At 42.7% G+C, this 16,139-nt stretch overlaps 1 protein-coding gene across 20 annotated transcripts in view; it reads right to left on the reverse strand.

The window, feature by feature from the left end:
• Positions 1-807: 807 nt before the first annotated feature.
• DLGAP1 (DLG associated protein 1) overlaps positions 808-16,139 on the reverse strand; it is a 782,615-nt gene continuing 767,283 nt past the window's right edge. For 13 of the 20 annotated variants that reach the window (XM_059880829.1, XM_059880830.1, XM_059880827.1 and 10 more), the window contains 3 exons: positions 11,099-11,190; positions 6,970-7,122; positions 808-4,006 (listed from right to left, as the gene is read on the reverse strand). In XM_059880829.1, coding sequence (XP_059736812.1) covers positions 3,797-4,006; positions 6,970-7,122; positions 11,099-11,190 — 455 coding nt within the window. In that variant the 3' untranslated portion in view covers positions 808-3,796. Of the gene's footprint in view, positions 4,007-6,618; positions 7,123-11,098; positions 11,191-16,139 lie in introns of those variants that run through there. The other 7 variants (XM_059880831.1, XM_059880839.1, XM_059880840.1 and 4 more) reach the window with 2 other exon arrangements.

Genomic DNA, 16,139 nt, shown 5'->3' on the forward strand with positions numbered 1-16,139 from the left:
AAAATTGGACAAAATGGCTTATTTGCTTAACAATGTCCAAGTCTGTTGCATGTAGTTTGAAGGCTTTGCCCAAGAACCTGGCGGGAGGGAGTACTGTGGACACAGGTTTCAGAGTTGGGGCATTTTCAGATCATATAAAGTCCACTTTATAAAGCATTCTAATTTACCTTGTTTTTGGTGAGTCTGTATTTTTGCATATAAAGTAAGTTTTACAGATATGACGTAGATGAAAACCAGGGGAAATCAACAGTGGCAGTTACCAATTTTAAATGTGGGAAGAAAGACAAAGACATCACAGAAGACAAAGCTAAATGGAAGTTTGGATTTTGGACTTAAATGGGTCACTTAATAATTGTGTCATACTGGCGAGTTACCGAAGCTCAGGGAATAGTTTTGCATTAGTGCAAGGGTGAAATGAAACCCACAATGCATTATTCTGATTTTCCCTACCCTGGAGAACTATGTAGGAAACAAAACTGACATGTTTGGCAAGATACCCACGTGGGTTAAAATCTATACAGATTTGTACATGTTTGAGAAGCTGATAACTCCTTTCATAAAACATACAGTCCCTGACCTGAACCTTTCAGAAGTGTATGATCAATCACAGTAAAAGGACTTGTAGTTTTCTGTATTTAAATCCCTTCCACAGGGGACAAGGTCTACCCACAAGCTCACAGGTACTAGAACATGTGTTGTTACAATGAAAATCAGAATGATATGCTTCTGAACTGCTTAATCACTGCCCCAAAGACAATTACTTCTATTCTGGAAGAAGCAGGACTCTGCAGTGAAAACACAGAGACCTGAAAGCAGTGCATTAATTATTTTATTAATTTCTTTTTACATTATGGGAAACATTCATCTATTTACAATTTTTTTTTGTCCGCACACAATCTAGGTAGATAAGCCTATGAAATTCCAATTCATAAAGCCATAAAAATGTTCCCCACCCCTCCATCTGAAAGCTTTCAAATGAATCTTTTTTTTTCCAAACCAAAATAATTTTTAAAAATTACATTTGGGAATTCAGATATGCTAGTGATTTACATTCCAGTTATTTAAAATATGCATCTAGACATGTTTTAAAAAAGAAATGGTAAATTCACAAGGATAAGGCTTAAATTAAAGTGGTAATGCACAGTAAAACATTAAGGAAACATCTATAAATAACAGAAATATAGTACAAATAAATTAGTTCTATTTACCATTTCAAATATTAAAAATCTTTAATCCATTTCTTCATCTCTCTTTACAAAAAGGTTATGTGAGTTGTATGGAAACATCTGCAAAAAATATAATAAATACTTAATTTCTTTGAACTTTTTTTTGATGTGGGAGACAAACTTCTTTTGTAATTCCCCCCTCCCCAAGAAAATACCCAAACACCTTTGTACTAAAGTTAAACAAAATAAGTAATTTTTCAGGGTACATACATTTTCTGTTATTAACTAAAAAACATTTCTACAAATTACATCAAAAAGAACAATGTAACAAGGGTTATGCTTATGGATGTCAGGCTTAAGAGGGCAAGTGATCAACAAGCAGTTTTATGTGGGGTCATGTCTTAACATCAATAATTAGCTTTTTATAAAGTGTTTGTACAATTGGTGTTTTTAAGGAAGGCAAAGGTCATGATGCCTGTAGGCATTCTGCTAAAAGATTTAAAATTCTTACCAAAAATAGCTTATGAATATACAAATACCATTCACGTAGACAAGATAAATAGGCCACCTCGTCTCTCTTAAAATATCCTGGGCTAAACCAGTTTCCAAAGAAAATATTGTAGGATGATCTTTAGAAATCTATTTCTCCATCCAAATCTTATCTCTCCCTCAGGGCACAGAGCTGTGGATGGGAACATGGGTCTTCAAATGGATGCTGTTTCCTTCACGTTAGTCTGTGAGTTCTGAGTCATTGTCATGGCTGAACATGACCATAGGCTACCCAAGGTGGCAGTTGGCCTTACCTGATACAAACTTTGTGTGACCTTCCCCGGCTGCTACAGAGTAAAGAAAACGTGTATTCTTTTTAAAACCAGAAAATACTTGAAGCTTAAATTCTCTATCTGCTCCAATTTTGCGAAGTACTCAAAGGTGCTTTGTCCACTCTAGTTAAAAGTTGGTTTGTTTTTAAATAAGTTAGTAGCCCTTTTCTTGTAAACCTTAGCAGTAAACATTTGTGCCCTGTTTATAAAGATAGCTCAAAGCATCAATGGCTCTGAGAGGTAGCGAATTCTCTAGTGGTTTTAGAATATGTCCATGAAAATAGTTGTTGCCAGTACCCATCACTTCTCTTAATTTTTAAAATAAAATTAGCACCTGGCTATGAGAGTGTATTTTTTTTTTTTTAAGCGTCTCTGGTGCAAGTGTATCTGATATATCTTTTTAAAAGTCTTTCATTTTTCAATGATAATTTCTAACACTTTAGGGAGCTGGATAAAATGCCAGTGACCATGTAAGATCACCTCATTCTAAGTGTTTAAACTGCTAGGAGTAAGGGCATTTAAAGATAACTTCAGCTGGCCACAAAGGTCATACGCCATCCATCATGACTAAAAACAAAAATCAACCTTCTCTGCCAAATCCCTGGGTCTCTTCAGTGTTTAGGAACCGCGATGCTGTCCCCCTCCACGTGGCTGCTGAACCTTGCAGGTCAAATTTCTTTTCTCTCTAACTGGGACCTCAAGATGAGTGGCTGCTCTTTGAATGAGACAGCATGTCTACTGGGACAGAAAGCTTATTTGATGGGTTTGACACAGGACAAAATCCTGATTCGGGGGTGTAATAGGACTGTGGAGCAGTGAGGAAAGACTGATGGAGACAAACGTCTGCCCTATGAACTACTGGGTTAAAAGAGACCGAATGTGTAGCATTCGAAAGGGATGATGGGAAAATCCCGACTCTTCTCAGAAAGCAGGCCGGCTGCCATTTACAGCACTTGGTAAGCAGAGATGTACTTCTATCTGTGTAATTAGGTAGGCTCCCCCCCTCCCCAAGATGGACACTAACAAAGTAATGGAACCAACACTTTCCCCTTTAAAGACCTCCCCCCGCCCACCACCACAACAACAATATAATATACATAGTACAAGAAAAGTTGAGAAAACACTTCAGGTCTAAATTGTCTTAAGAATAGGACAAAAGAAAAAAATCCCTTATGTAGTCTCTTAAGCTAGCAGTGCTTCCTTGGTCTTGCTTTTCCTGTCTTCATTTTATTGCCTTTCGGAATAGATGGATGTCCCTGAAAGATCAAATTGACAATCTTCTGCTGAGTGAGACATTTGAAGCAGTGACTGATGACACAACAGTGAGGCAGTTTGTGCAGCTGTGAGCGACGCAGGTACCCGCACCCCACCCCCTCCCCCCCGGGCACCCACTACACATCCTGGTCCCCCCGCGCCCAGCCCCTCTTCGTCCCCTCTCGGCGTGTCACTCCCGGACTCTGGTGACAGGGTGTGATGTCTGAGGCTGGACATCAAGCGCTCCAATCTGCTCGCCCAAAATAGGAAGTGTGTCGGGGAAATCAAAGGGATCGGAGCCCTAGTTTCTTTCGCGTGGAAGACGGCGAGATCCCTAGGGACCCCCCCCCCCCGCCCCACGCCCCGCCCCGCGGGATCCTGGATGTCTGAGATACCCTACTGTTGGATATTGCTGGAATCTAGGGACGGACTAGCTCGAGGAGGACGGAGGATGGCTGGCGGGTGACCTAGAGAGGGGCCGCGTCTACGCGGGTGGGCAGGCGCCGGGGAGGAGGCGGCGGCGGCGGCGGCGGCGGGAGCGCGGCGGCCGGGGCCTCAAAGCCGGGTCTGCGCCTCGGGGATGTAGATCTCGATGCTCTCGGCGCTCTCGGTGGCCGAGTTCTGACGGACGGACGCGGCGCGCTTGGCGGCCATCAGGCGCTTGCGGGCCTCCTGGCGCTGCGAGCTCTCCAGCGAGCGCTCCCGGATCAGCGGCGCGGGGCCCTTCGCCGGCTTCTTGGGCACTGGAGGAGGGGCCCTTCGCTCCTGATCAAAGCAGAAGGTTCAGGACATTACACAGCTTCTCAGGACAAGCTTGGGGGAAACTGGGATAGGTCAGTAGTTAGCACACACTTTTTTTTTTTTTTAAGCCTAAGGGTGGTTAAGTTAGTTCTGATCTGCACACTGTATACATATTTACACACACACACACACACACACACACACACACACACACACACACACACACACACACACACATGTATTGGAGAAGGAAATGGCAACCCACTCCAGTATTCTTGCCCGGAGAATCCCGTGGACAGAGGAGCCTGGTGGGCTACAGTCCATGGTGTCTCAAAGAGTGAGACATGACTGAGCTACTGAGCACATAAAATGTATATATATTTTTTCCTAGTATTCTGGCTTGGGTTTTCAAAAAGATGCACGAGGGAAAAAAACACTCTGAAGTTTAAGGCCAAGGGTAAAGCTGGAGGGCAGAACTAGTCTCTCCAAGGGAAGGATATGGGTATTTAAAATCTAACGAGCTCCCGCCCCCGCCCCTCGCCCCTCACTTCACCTAAAGGCTGCAGCTTCCAGCACATTTACTGTGGTTTTTCTCTGGAGGCTCCAGATGCCAGAGATGGGAAGGAGAGGGCAGCGGTCGCCTCTTAGATTCTGCATCCCCTCTAAGCAGGGCGGCAGCGTGTGGTACCAGCTGGGTTCAGTGTTTAAAAACATCCCTGCCCTCTCCCCCAGCCCACCCAAACCTAAACAGCCAAACGAGGAAGAAGCAATTGTTAAAACTGTGTTCGTTTAGCTTTGCTGGTGTCCCAGTGAGTTACACCCATTTACACATCACACACAGACACACAGAGTTGTGCTCGGCAGGGTCACCCTGGAGGGAGTTCCTACCCTTGGGGGTATGGAGTCAGCTCCTAAAACATCCTGCTGGACCATCACGAACTAGGGGCCTCGGGGTGACCTTGGTGGACCGGAAGGCTGTTTCGTCATAGGGACAGACATTGCGCCATGACAACTGAACACAAGACTGAAAGAGGCCATTCCTGCTCCCCTCCCCCACGCCCGGGGCAGCAGCAAACTAGAAACCAGTGGGCTATTTTTAAATGCCACTGCAAAAACAAGTCATTCATAACTTGGACTGGAAAAAAAAAAGTACAGTGGGAAAGGGATCTAAATCACAAAGGATTTTTAGGAAAAAGATAGTGAGTTTTCAGGCTGCAAAAAGGTCCATGTGAATCTGATGATTTCATCTTTTAATAAAATACCTTAAATTCTCATAAACCTAAATGTGAGAAGTATCTTAAAATATGGATTCCATGATTCTCCAAAGGGCACTCTCTGTGTTCCTCCTTTGCTGGCCTTCGTGGAGTGCCTAGTTACCCTTATTGCAGTGGAGTTGCCCGCCGGTTGTTTAAGGTGGAGTCTCGTGTGGATAAAAAAAAGGAAGCACAGAGTGCAAACTGTATTCCACCAACTCTGATTGCGTTTGTTCATTGTTTCCCCTCCAGTTCATGGGGTGATGCAAAGCTCTGATCACAGATACCGTGCATGAAGATTTAGAAATCAAGTTAATAATGATTTATAGTATAACTGTCACTAGGTACCATATATCAATTCTTAGCTTCACTCCTTTTGGGCATTTAAAATCTTCATGATTGGGACACTCAGTAGATACTTTTGAAAGTACGATTGTTGAAAATGTTTTAGTCATATTTTCCTTTCCTTGCATAGTTTATTTTTTTTAACAACAATTTTAAAAAATTGATGAATAAGTAATTAGATGGTTAGCTCTAGAAAATCAGTTACCAGTTCTGTGTGTACATCTGTAATGTTTTCTTAAAACCAGACCAATTTAAAAGCTTGTTTAGCAGACAGTTTTAAACTCAGATTAAAGAAAACTAGAATGAATGCAAATGTTTGGCTACCCCAGTGAGAAGCCACACAGGCATCAATGGTACTTTGATGTTTCATACCAAAACCCGCCAGGTGGATGGTGACAGAATTGGAGATGAGGGACAGTGATGAGAGTGGTGGCCCCTTCAGTTATGCACCGGCCCTTAGCATTAGATTTCTCCTGGGAGCCCAGGGACTCCAAGAACTTTGATATTATGATGGGCAGCAGCAGAATGGACTGGACTGATAGGTGAAAGGATCAGGAAGAGGCATCACAGAAATGGCTGTGCCTGACTTCAGAAGTTGAACCTCTCAGAATCATTTGACCTTAGGCTGTAGGAAAGCAAAGGGTTAAAAATGTCATGCATCTCCGGTCAGCCTAGGAGGGTGGACATTGGATACCTGGACAAGCCTGGTGGAGCCACTGTAGTCAAATGTGAAAACTGCAGTTTATTAATTCAAGTAAAAGAATTTGAGTCTTTATTTCTAAGCTCTTGCATGAGGAACCCAGTGAGCAATACTCCCCAAGGCAAATCAACCAAAGGTAAAACCTTTTTTTTTTTAAAAAAGATCCCAACATTTATGATTACTGTGAAACTATACGGTGTTTATATTTTTAGACTTGAACAACAGTGGTTTCTTTATTACTATATTTATGAAATGATTATCAAAGTCGGTTAGTTTGCAGGGCTTCCTATTTTCTCGGAAACACATTCTAGGGGTGTAAGGAAGTTGTACTCTTGCTCTATGTAATCATGCACTGAAGATGTCATTTATTTTAGTTTAAAAAGCAAAATGGAGGCAGTTCCTTCCAGTGACTAAAATGGTTTAACTTAAAGTTTAATTAACAAAAAAAAAAAAGCCACATTCCCATTTTCCAATTCACAGACAGGTTTTTCTTTAAAAATATGCCTGAAACATATTACAGATAATATCCCAAATGATTACTATGTAAACATTGTCATTACAATGAAATTAATATGATTTCAGCTCCATTTCACATTGTAAACAACAAGACTGAGAGCAGAAGCCTATTTAGACTGTCCAGTGTTTGTGCAGGTTTTTAAATGAACCATACAAAATCTACATTGTTCTACCTTCTTGTCAAGAGGATCCATCTGTTTCCAATTATTGGCCTTTAACTGATGAAGTTCATCAAATTTCATACTAATGTTTTCTATGGACAACTGCAGCATGTCCCAGAACCCTGCCAGATCCTGAGAGGTGGGCCTTGGATGAGCATTGGGATTCTGTGCAAGAGAAAGAAAAACAGTCACGCTTTAGAAGCGATGTTTGTGACAAGCCCAGGATCAACGCGGCATTTTCAAATACTTCAAATAACAAAAGGAGGATGAGTTCCTTTTAGTTTTCAGATAGGAGAGAAAAGTGAAGTTACTGATGGTGCTATGCTGTGCTTAATCGCTCAGTTGTGTCCGACTCTTTGTGACACCATGGATTGTAGCCTGCCAGGCTCCTCTGTCCATGGGGATTCTCTGGGCAAGAATACTGGAGTGGGTTGCCATGCCCTCCTCACTGATGGTACTTTTATTTATTTATTTTATATTTTATAGGTATATGTATATATGTTTTATGGGGCTTCCTAGGTGGCACTAGCGGTAAAGAACCCACCTGCCTCGGCAGGAGACGTAAGAGACAAGCGTTTGATCCCTGGATGGGGAAGATCTCCTGGAGGAGGGCATGAGAATAAACTTATATAAACTTATATAAACTTATACTTATGGGTCTGAAAGAGTCGGACACTACTGAGCGACTGAGCATACATGCATACATTATATATATATATATATACCTCTATATATTCACCTTTATTAAGAACTAATTGACAAATAAGATTATAAGATATTTAGAATGTACCGTGTGATGATTTGGTATAGACACACCTTGCGTAAGGACTTCCCCATCGAGTTTAGCAGCACATCATCACATCACATCTTTATCCTTTTTTGTGTGTGTGAGAGAACATTTATCTTCTATTCTTTCTTAGCAAAGCTCAGTTAGACAATATAGTGTTATCAACCGTAGTCACCATGTTCTAATTAGATCCCCAGACCTCATTCATTTTATAGCTGAAAATCTTTATCATTTTACCAACGCCCCCTCCATTTCCCCTACCCCTGAGCCCTTGGCAACCACTTTTATACTCTCTCTATGAATTTGGCTTTAAAAAAAAAAAAAAAAAAAGATTCCACTACAAACGATAATTTTATACAGTCATTTTATACACATTTGAGTCAGTGATTCTCAATGCCAAGGTAAAATTCTTTTGTAATACAGCATCTATCAGTATGGTATGGTGGGGAGTCTAAACATTTGGAAAAAACCCAGAATGTGTGATATATGCCAAAATGCATTTAAAACTATATTTAAATGAAAATACCATATTACAAAAAATACAGTCTATTGTTATTAGAGTCAGTATTTGACTCCATGGCATCCAACATACTCAGAGAACAGATAAGGAATCTAAATAAGATTCATTTTAATATTTACATTGAGTGAAATAATAGGGCAAACAAATGATAAGTAATAAAAGAATTAAATTTTCAAAGTATTGTGTGTTTAACAATTAAGATATTTCTAATATCAGAAGTCATTTTATCATATAAGTACTTGGACATAATCACTTGGAAATGAATTGGTTTTAAATTGACCATAACATAATACGGCAAACATGAGAACACTTGTCTGTATGTACACATAGATTTCTGTGCATTTGCTAGATAATATTAAACATTCTTTGATGTGTGGATTGACTTTCTTTGCCCTCATTCACATATCCCTGACAAGCACTAGAGAGTAGGAACCACGAATTTATATGATCTGAGGCAGAAAAGCCATAACTAAGAGACTGAAGGTATTACTACCGGCAACAAGAGCCAAAGGTATTCATGGGCAGATAGGTGGGGCTCATACTTATCAGAGGTTTCTATTGAGGTTCCATTTGGTTACCTCTGGGTATCCCAGGCAATTGGAAAGACTGTGAAATGTCATGCCATATAATAACTTGAGGCCCATTCTTACTTTTAAAACAACCCTAAAGAAATGACATCATCAGAATTTCAGAAAGCACAGGGTCAGTGACCATCAAAGTTAATAGATGGGAAAAAATACTTTTTAGCCTTTTGATGGATGGGTATTATTGGTCTGATTTCAAAATAAATACAAGAATGTATTTATAAACTTATACTTTAAAAATTACCCATAGTTCACTGGAATAATTAAATTCTAAAATTTTAAGTATTTGGTTCACTGTTAAACTCTATTCCAGTGACACCTGAATTGACAAGAGGGCTTCTCTGTAGCATTTTGATATAGTAAACTCGAATGTTTCTTAATATCTAGGTTCAGAATAGACAGATAATAACTTTGACAAAGTACCTGTCAACTGGAGTTTTATGATCTCACAATATATTACCTTATCTCATTTGTAATTAAAAGCTAAATTGCAAAAAAAAAAAAGCTAAATTGCTTATACCTGAAGTTCACTAAAGCCTTCTAGGTCCCAAGCCCTGTTGTTAAACTGTGTTAGTGCATAAGTACATAGAATGATAGCATTTAACTCTGTAGTAACATGGGAAATTTGTTCCTTTCCCACCAAGAATCTCTTTGCCCCCTCATCATCCAAGGGATGAATGGGGAAGCAGAGAGAAGGAGCTTGGGTGCTCAGCCAGTCTCTTAATCAGTGGCTCCTGTGACACCCAGCAAAAGTAGTTGCGAAACCTGCTTCAGTCTGAACCAGGTCACTTGGAGGCCAGAGGTGACAGAGGATGAGAAAGATAAGGAGGGCCAGTTTGAGAAATATGGCTTTATATGAACTTTTTAATTTAAAGAGTTAAAGAATAATATGAATTTAATATGAATTAAGATCTGTGACATGTGAGCAAGTTTACAATTTAGAAGGAATTCTGTACCTGACACATAGTGAAGCTCAATAAAATATTTGTTAAATCACTGATCAATACATTTACTAATATATATTATCTCATAATTCAGAATAGAATTTCTGAGAAGGTAAAAGACGGGCCAGGTCATTTTTGCTGAGGGAGGGGAAAACAAACTATATGTGTGGGAGGTGGGGGTGAGGAGGCAAGAAAGAGGTTTCAGAAAGAAAAGCCTGGTGAAGGGGAACAAGAGCACTGTCTTGTGCAGACTTTATATCTGCTCTTGGTTGAGTCTTGTCTAGACAAATCCCATTCAGTCTGTATTTGTCCTTGTTAACAACAAGATGTGGTTAGAATGCTAAAAAAAAAAAAATCATAGTTTGGGTCAATCAGATCACAAATGATTGTGTTTTGAACTTTCCAGAAGATTAAAAGAATTGCTTTTCATTTTCTTTATTTTAGATGCAGTTTCCATCCCTGGGTTGGGGGTATCCTCTGGAGGAGGAAATGGCTATCCACTCCAGTATTCTTGCCTGGAGAATCTCATGGACAGAGAAGCCTGGCAGGCTACAGTCTATAGGGTCGCGAAGAGTTGGACACAACTGAGCGACTGAGCACACAGATGCAGCTTGATCATTAATTGGCCAATAAAAGCTATTTTTGTGGAATGACACTTGTGGAGATGGCAGAATTAAAAAAAAAAATGTGAGGAAGTTCTTGGCCTTGCATTTTGCTGACAGTTTTTAAAAAATATTGTTGCTGCTAATACTGGTTTTGTCTGTTTGTTCTGCTTTATTTCATTTCTGTGTGTCCAAGAAAGATGAATGATTCATTGTTCTCATGGAGATCAAACTTACACTTTCTGACACTTTCCACCTCCAGTTCTTGAATTAAAACAGAGTACTCTGATAAGGAAAAAGGCCCCAATGGCTACTTCAGAAAGAAACTCGTTATCCAAAATGATTTTTTTCTGAAATATTATTTTTGAAATATCAGACTGCTCCAATTGGGTAAGAATAATAAAATCAGGAGGCCAGGAAAATAGAAAATCTTCAGCAACCAGAAAAAAAAAAAAAAGGAAATGGAGTTTTAACTTGATTGGATTCTTTCTTCAAAGATTATTTAATATTTTTTATTATTTTAAAAGATAAATATTTTTAAGAAAAGCAGGAAATATATGATTAATCAGAAAATTCTCTCTTTCAGGTTAAGAGAGTCCAATGAGCCCTGGCTTGGTTCTACTTTAGTTGGACTGGTCTTGACCACATGGTCTTCTCATGGGGAGGAGCAGGGAAAACTAGTATTGAGAGGGAAAGATACCTACCAGGTTTTCTTCACACAGTTCTCTGAACTGGTAGAATTTCTGGGCCATAAGAAGTTGGGCACTGCCCACTGCGGTTCGGATTTTCCCTAGAACTGAAAAAAGCAAACAGACAAGAAGTTTACACATAATGTCTCATTGTTGAGACTTAGTCTGGCAAAGCAAAGAGGAAGTTGCGCTATAGTAATTAGGGAAGACCGTATGCAGAACGCGCGCGCGCGCGCGCACACACACACACACACACACACACACACACACAGCCAGGTCTTGCCGTCGCTCTGCGCATCTGTGCAAGAGAGACTCCTGAGTTAAAGTAGAAAACCAGCTTGGAAAAACCCACGTGCTCACCAGGCATCTTTCTTAGGGATAACGGAGTTTTCCATCACAGCCATGGATGTTACCAGGAGAAGAGGCAAATAGTTCTGCTTTGTTTTTTCCCTTTTACTGCAAGGATGAATTTCCAGTGTTTACCAGTCCGGTTAGGGATTTATTTGTGTCAGCAGTCATGGGCTGCTAGCTTGTTTTTCTAATCCGAATCCAAACACAAGGAAAGCAGCCCTGACTTGCAGGGGGTAGGGATCTCATGGCACTCACCAAATCCCATCCACAGGCTTCCTTATTTTTCCGGAGCTCAGCCACTGGGACTGTCAGGAAAGAAAGCCTGGCCAATTGAAAGATTTTGTAAGGAGCGAACATTTTCAGCCCGTTGCCTAGGGAACGCCAGCACTATCCCAGCTTTTACACTCCATGGACCAGCGTTATTGTTCAGAGAGGTTTAATTCCCTGTGCACTGTGCTGAAAATCCTCCCCTTTGCAAGCTACTTCTTGCCTTGAGTGAAGTCAAAGGGGAGAACCTTCCAGCAGTGGGCGAGCTGAGCGGGGTGGAGCCTCTGCCTGGAGAATCCCTGAGCATGTCTGAGCATCCCAAGCTCCAGATTATCCCAGAAGCAGTACGCTCCGCCTGGTGGGGACTGCGTGGCTGGAGCCCAGCCACCCGCCACCGCCACCGGGCAGGAAGGAAGGTGAGATGGCAGCAGCCACAGAGAAAAACAGAGCAGGCGGGCCTCTTGAAGCTCTTGCCCACTTGAAGCTCTTCACTGGGGCCGGGACGGATTTTATGGGACTGAAGCAACGTTTTTGCTGCTGTAATTTTGTTCTGACTTTACCTTGTCTGAGACTCAGAGTGGAATTAGATCTCCTTTTCTTGACCTCATTCCCCACAAAGACTGAGAAGACAACAGAAGGACAAGCAATGTCCTTTGCCTCAGGGTTTCCTGGTCAATTGCTTCTCAGTTAGTTTAAGGCTGCCAGGCTGGATAATGGTTCCGGCAGGCCACCACTGGTCTCTACCCAAATAGTTCACACACGTTTCTGGGTCAGGAAGATCCTCTGGAAGAGGGCATGGCAACCCACTGCAGTATTCTTGCCTGGAGAATCCCCATGGACAGAGGAGCCAGGCGGACTACAGTCCATAGTCACAAGAGACACAACTGAAGTGACTGAGCACGCACATAACCAGGGCATCTCTGGGCTTGGGAAGTCACCAGTCAACCGTGAGGCTGAAGTGCAGAGACCACCTCCCTAGGGGAGAGCTGGGGTCCTCCTTGAGAGCACCTGGCACAATTCTTCAGGCCTAAGTGTTGGATTTTTTTCAGTCTATCTGCTTTTAGAATCTTTTGGGATGGTTGCATTTTCCTCTTTAATTGATCCATCATGTCTGTGAGGCCTTCCTCCTTTTTCTTTTTTAATTTAAAAAATTTATTGGAGTAAAGTTGCTTTAAAATATCGTGTTAGTTTCTGCTGTACAGCAAAGTGAATCAGCCATACATATACATATATTCCCCTTTTTAGATTTCCTCCCTATTTCAGGTCACCAAAGAGCATTGAGTAGAGTTCCCTGTGCTATGCAATAGGTTCTCATCAGTTATCTATTTTCTACATAGTCACCTCCCTCCATCTCTCAACACCCCAAAGCAGAAATGACATGGGGAAACAGGATACCACAGAAGCTAAAGGGTCAGGCCCTGAGTTGGCTGAGCATCCTCTCTGGAAAACTTACCATCCATTGCTCTGGACAGGTCACCTAATCTCTGTTTTCCTATATGTAAAACGGGATCGAACCCAGGTCTTCTGTATTGCAGGTGGGTTCTTTACCGTCTGAGCCACCGAAGAAGCTCCATTTTTTTTTTACTGTATGTGGCGGCAGTTAACTTTGCAGGGACTGGGCTGGCCCTCAACGCCAAGGCCAAAACAGCCCCAGAGGAGGCTGCAAAGATACGTGGAGTCTCCATAAAAGCTGGTGCAGGGACAGTCCATGGGGAGTCTGGAAACTCATTCATTCACTTAGAAATACTGGGACTGGAAGCGGTCAAACACCCAGTGCTTCCCGACTATGCCAGCTCCCCCAGCAGCATGTTAGAACTCAGAAACAGAGCTGAGGACTTCCCGGTGGTGCAGTGGATAAGAATCCACCTGCCAAAGAAGGGGACATAGGTTCCATCTCTGGTCTGGGAAAATTCCACATGCTGCAGAGCAGCTAAGCTTGTGTGCACCACACTGCTGAGCCCATGTGCTGCAGCTACTGAAGCCCACACACCCTAGAACCTATGCCCCACAACCAGAGAAGCCACAGCAATGAGAAGCCCAGCCACCACAATGAAGAGTAGCCCTGCTCGCCACAACTAGAGAAAACCCGCACAGAGCCACAGAGATCCAGCGCAGCCAAAAATAAATACATAAATAATAAATGGAACTCTCAGCTCTTAAAAAAAAAGAGACAGAAAGAGCAGAACAGATGTATTTTTTATATCTTCAACCTGGACACTACCTATCAATTCAAAGGAGTCCATCTGGCTGTCCCACCAGTGGTGAAGGTTCTACAGCGGTCAGACTAGGTGAACACCTCCCAGACACAGCTGCCTACACCTAATTCACCTGGTCTGCTTCCTTGCCTGTCTAACTTCCTCTGTGTAACATAGCAGACAAAGCACAGGCACTGGAATCTGAAATGCCATTTATCAGCTACAGATCCTGAGAGAATTTATTGTACTCAGACTCTGCCCTCTTTATCTGCCGAGTGATCATAATACTATCTTCCTAGGATTGTAGACTGTAGATATGATGAAATTGTGTATGAAAATCCTTAGGCTGCAGCAGGAATTATAACTCCTATATCCTTTCGACATTCTTGGTCATTTACGGGGAAACAAAAGGTGACATATTCCCAAACAGGGGATTATTTCTCCTGTGAATCTTGACACTCCAAACTCTCTTCCCAACAGTGTGGACTGATTGAATGTCCTCTTTTTTGGTGGCTGCCATGCAGGCAGACCTAGACAAGTGTCAAGGAGAGGGTGAATCATGTCTTTAATCATGTCTCTATGTAGATAAGGAATCCATAACAATTCTTCAGGGCCCCAGATTTTCATCCCTATCTGTAGAGTCTGGCATAGCTCCCCACCTATCAGAGCTAGAACAGTGGTTAACTGACTGACGGAGACACACAGAGGAGACAGGATCTTAACCAAGGATGCCTAGACCACTCTGTTGGAGCCTGTGCAGAAAAGAAACCTGCAAAATCAAAGATCAGATTCTCCCTGGGAGCCACAGTTGCTCCAGGCAAATAGGGTCCATCTTCAAGTACAGAACAGACCAGATACACTCTGCTGGCCTGCAGAGTGCAGGCCCTCCCTTCTCGTGGAACTGTGTTTCGCCACATGGTTTAGAGCCATTCAAATCCGTGGGTTCCAAACTCAAGTGTGCCTCTTGCTGCTGATCATTAGTCCTTGGAGATGGTCTTGGTACACTCCCTCCCTGACCCTTCTTTTCTGACTCTCATTCACTGGCAACTGAATCCCTGCTTCCTTGTCTTCAGCAAAAACCTTGTTTCCTATGAGATGAAGAAAACGGAAGGAACCAGGCATGAATATTCTCAGTGTTCTGCCTCTCCTGACACTTGCCCACCCCCATGGTCCCCTAAAGCTCTAAAGAGGGGAGGTTTTTGCATGATGGATGAGCAGTGATGAGGCCAGCATCAGAGATGTCAGGTGCCCGAAGTACTGCCATTCATTCCTGATGGAATCAGCTCAAGATTGACAACCACCCCTGTGCTAAATAGCTCTCCACATCCACCCTTCCCATCTCCCTGTATCCTTGGTCCCACTCCCTCCTGGTTGCTCTTCCATCTCAGCCCCTCTCGAGAGCTTTACCTGAGAGACCTGGGAGCTGCCTCAAGTCTCTCCCATCCTAAGGGAAAAGTCCTCCCCCATCTCGTAATCCCCTCTAGCTAACCTAAAATCCCTCTCCTCCCCTGTTATGGGCTGACTTCTGTCCTCCCCAAAGTCATCTGTTCAAATCCTAACCTCAAGAACCTCTGATCGGGACTGTATTTGGCCTTCAAACCTGTATTTAAGTTAAAGCAAGGTCATTAAGGTGAGCCCTCATCCAATGTAACTGGTGTTCTTATAAGACAGTGGAGTTAGGACGTAGATACACACAGAGGGAAGACCAGACCAAGGGGAGAGGCCTTGGGAGAAACCGGCGTGTTTATCTCAGCCTTCTAGCCTACAAAACTATGACCAAAAAAATTTCTGTTGGTCAGACCACCAGGTGGTACTTTGTCACGGCAGCCAGAGCATATGAATACATCCTGGTAGATGCTGGATTCTTCAAAGGGCAGATTCCTTTGCTCTCTGCATCCTCAGCTCCCAGTGGTCCTGCCTCCCTTCAGTCTGGCTGTCCCTGCCCTCCCCCCACTTCTGGTCCTCTGTGTTTGGCACAAGGGAATCTCAACCCCCTGGGTACTCACAGGGCTCTCTGGTCCTGGCCTGGCTTCCCTCTTCCCTCTACCTCTGGAATGTTGAACACAAAGCTCGGTCCTGAGTCTACTTCCCTTGACTCCTGTGAGTGATCTCATCCATGCTCCTGGGTTCAGCTATTCTGTAAAAGAGGTTTATTTTGCTCAAATTTGTAACTGGGGTTATACCAGCCCCTGGTGTAGCATGTCTGAGCGCTTGCTAGACACCTCTTTGGATTTGTGTCCCCA

This window comes from Bos taurus, chromosome 24 (genome assembly GCF_002263795.3).
Source record: "Bos taurus isolate L1 Dominette 01449 registration number 42190680 breed Hereford chromosome 24, ARS-UCD2.0, whole genome shotgun sequence".
NCBI lineage: Eukaryota > Metazoa > Chordata > Mammalia > Artiodactyla > Bovidae > Bos > Bos taurus.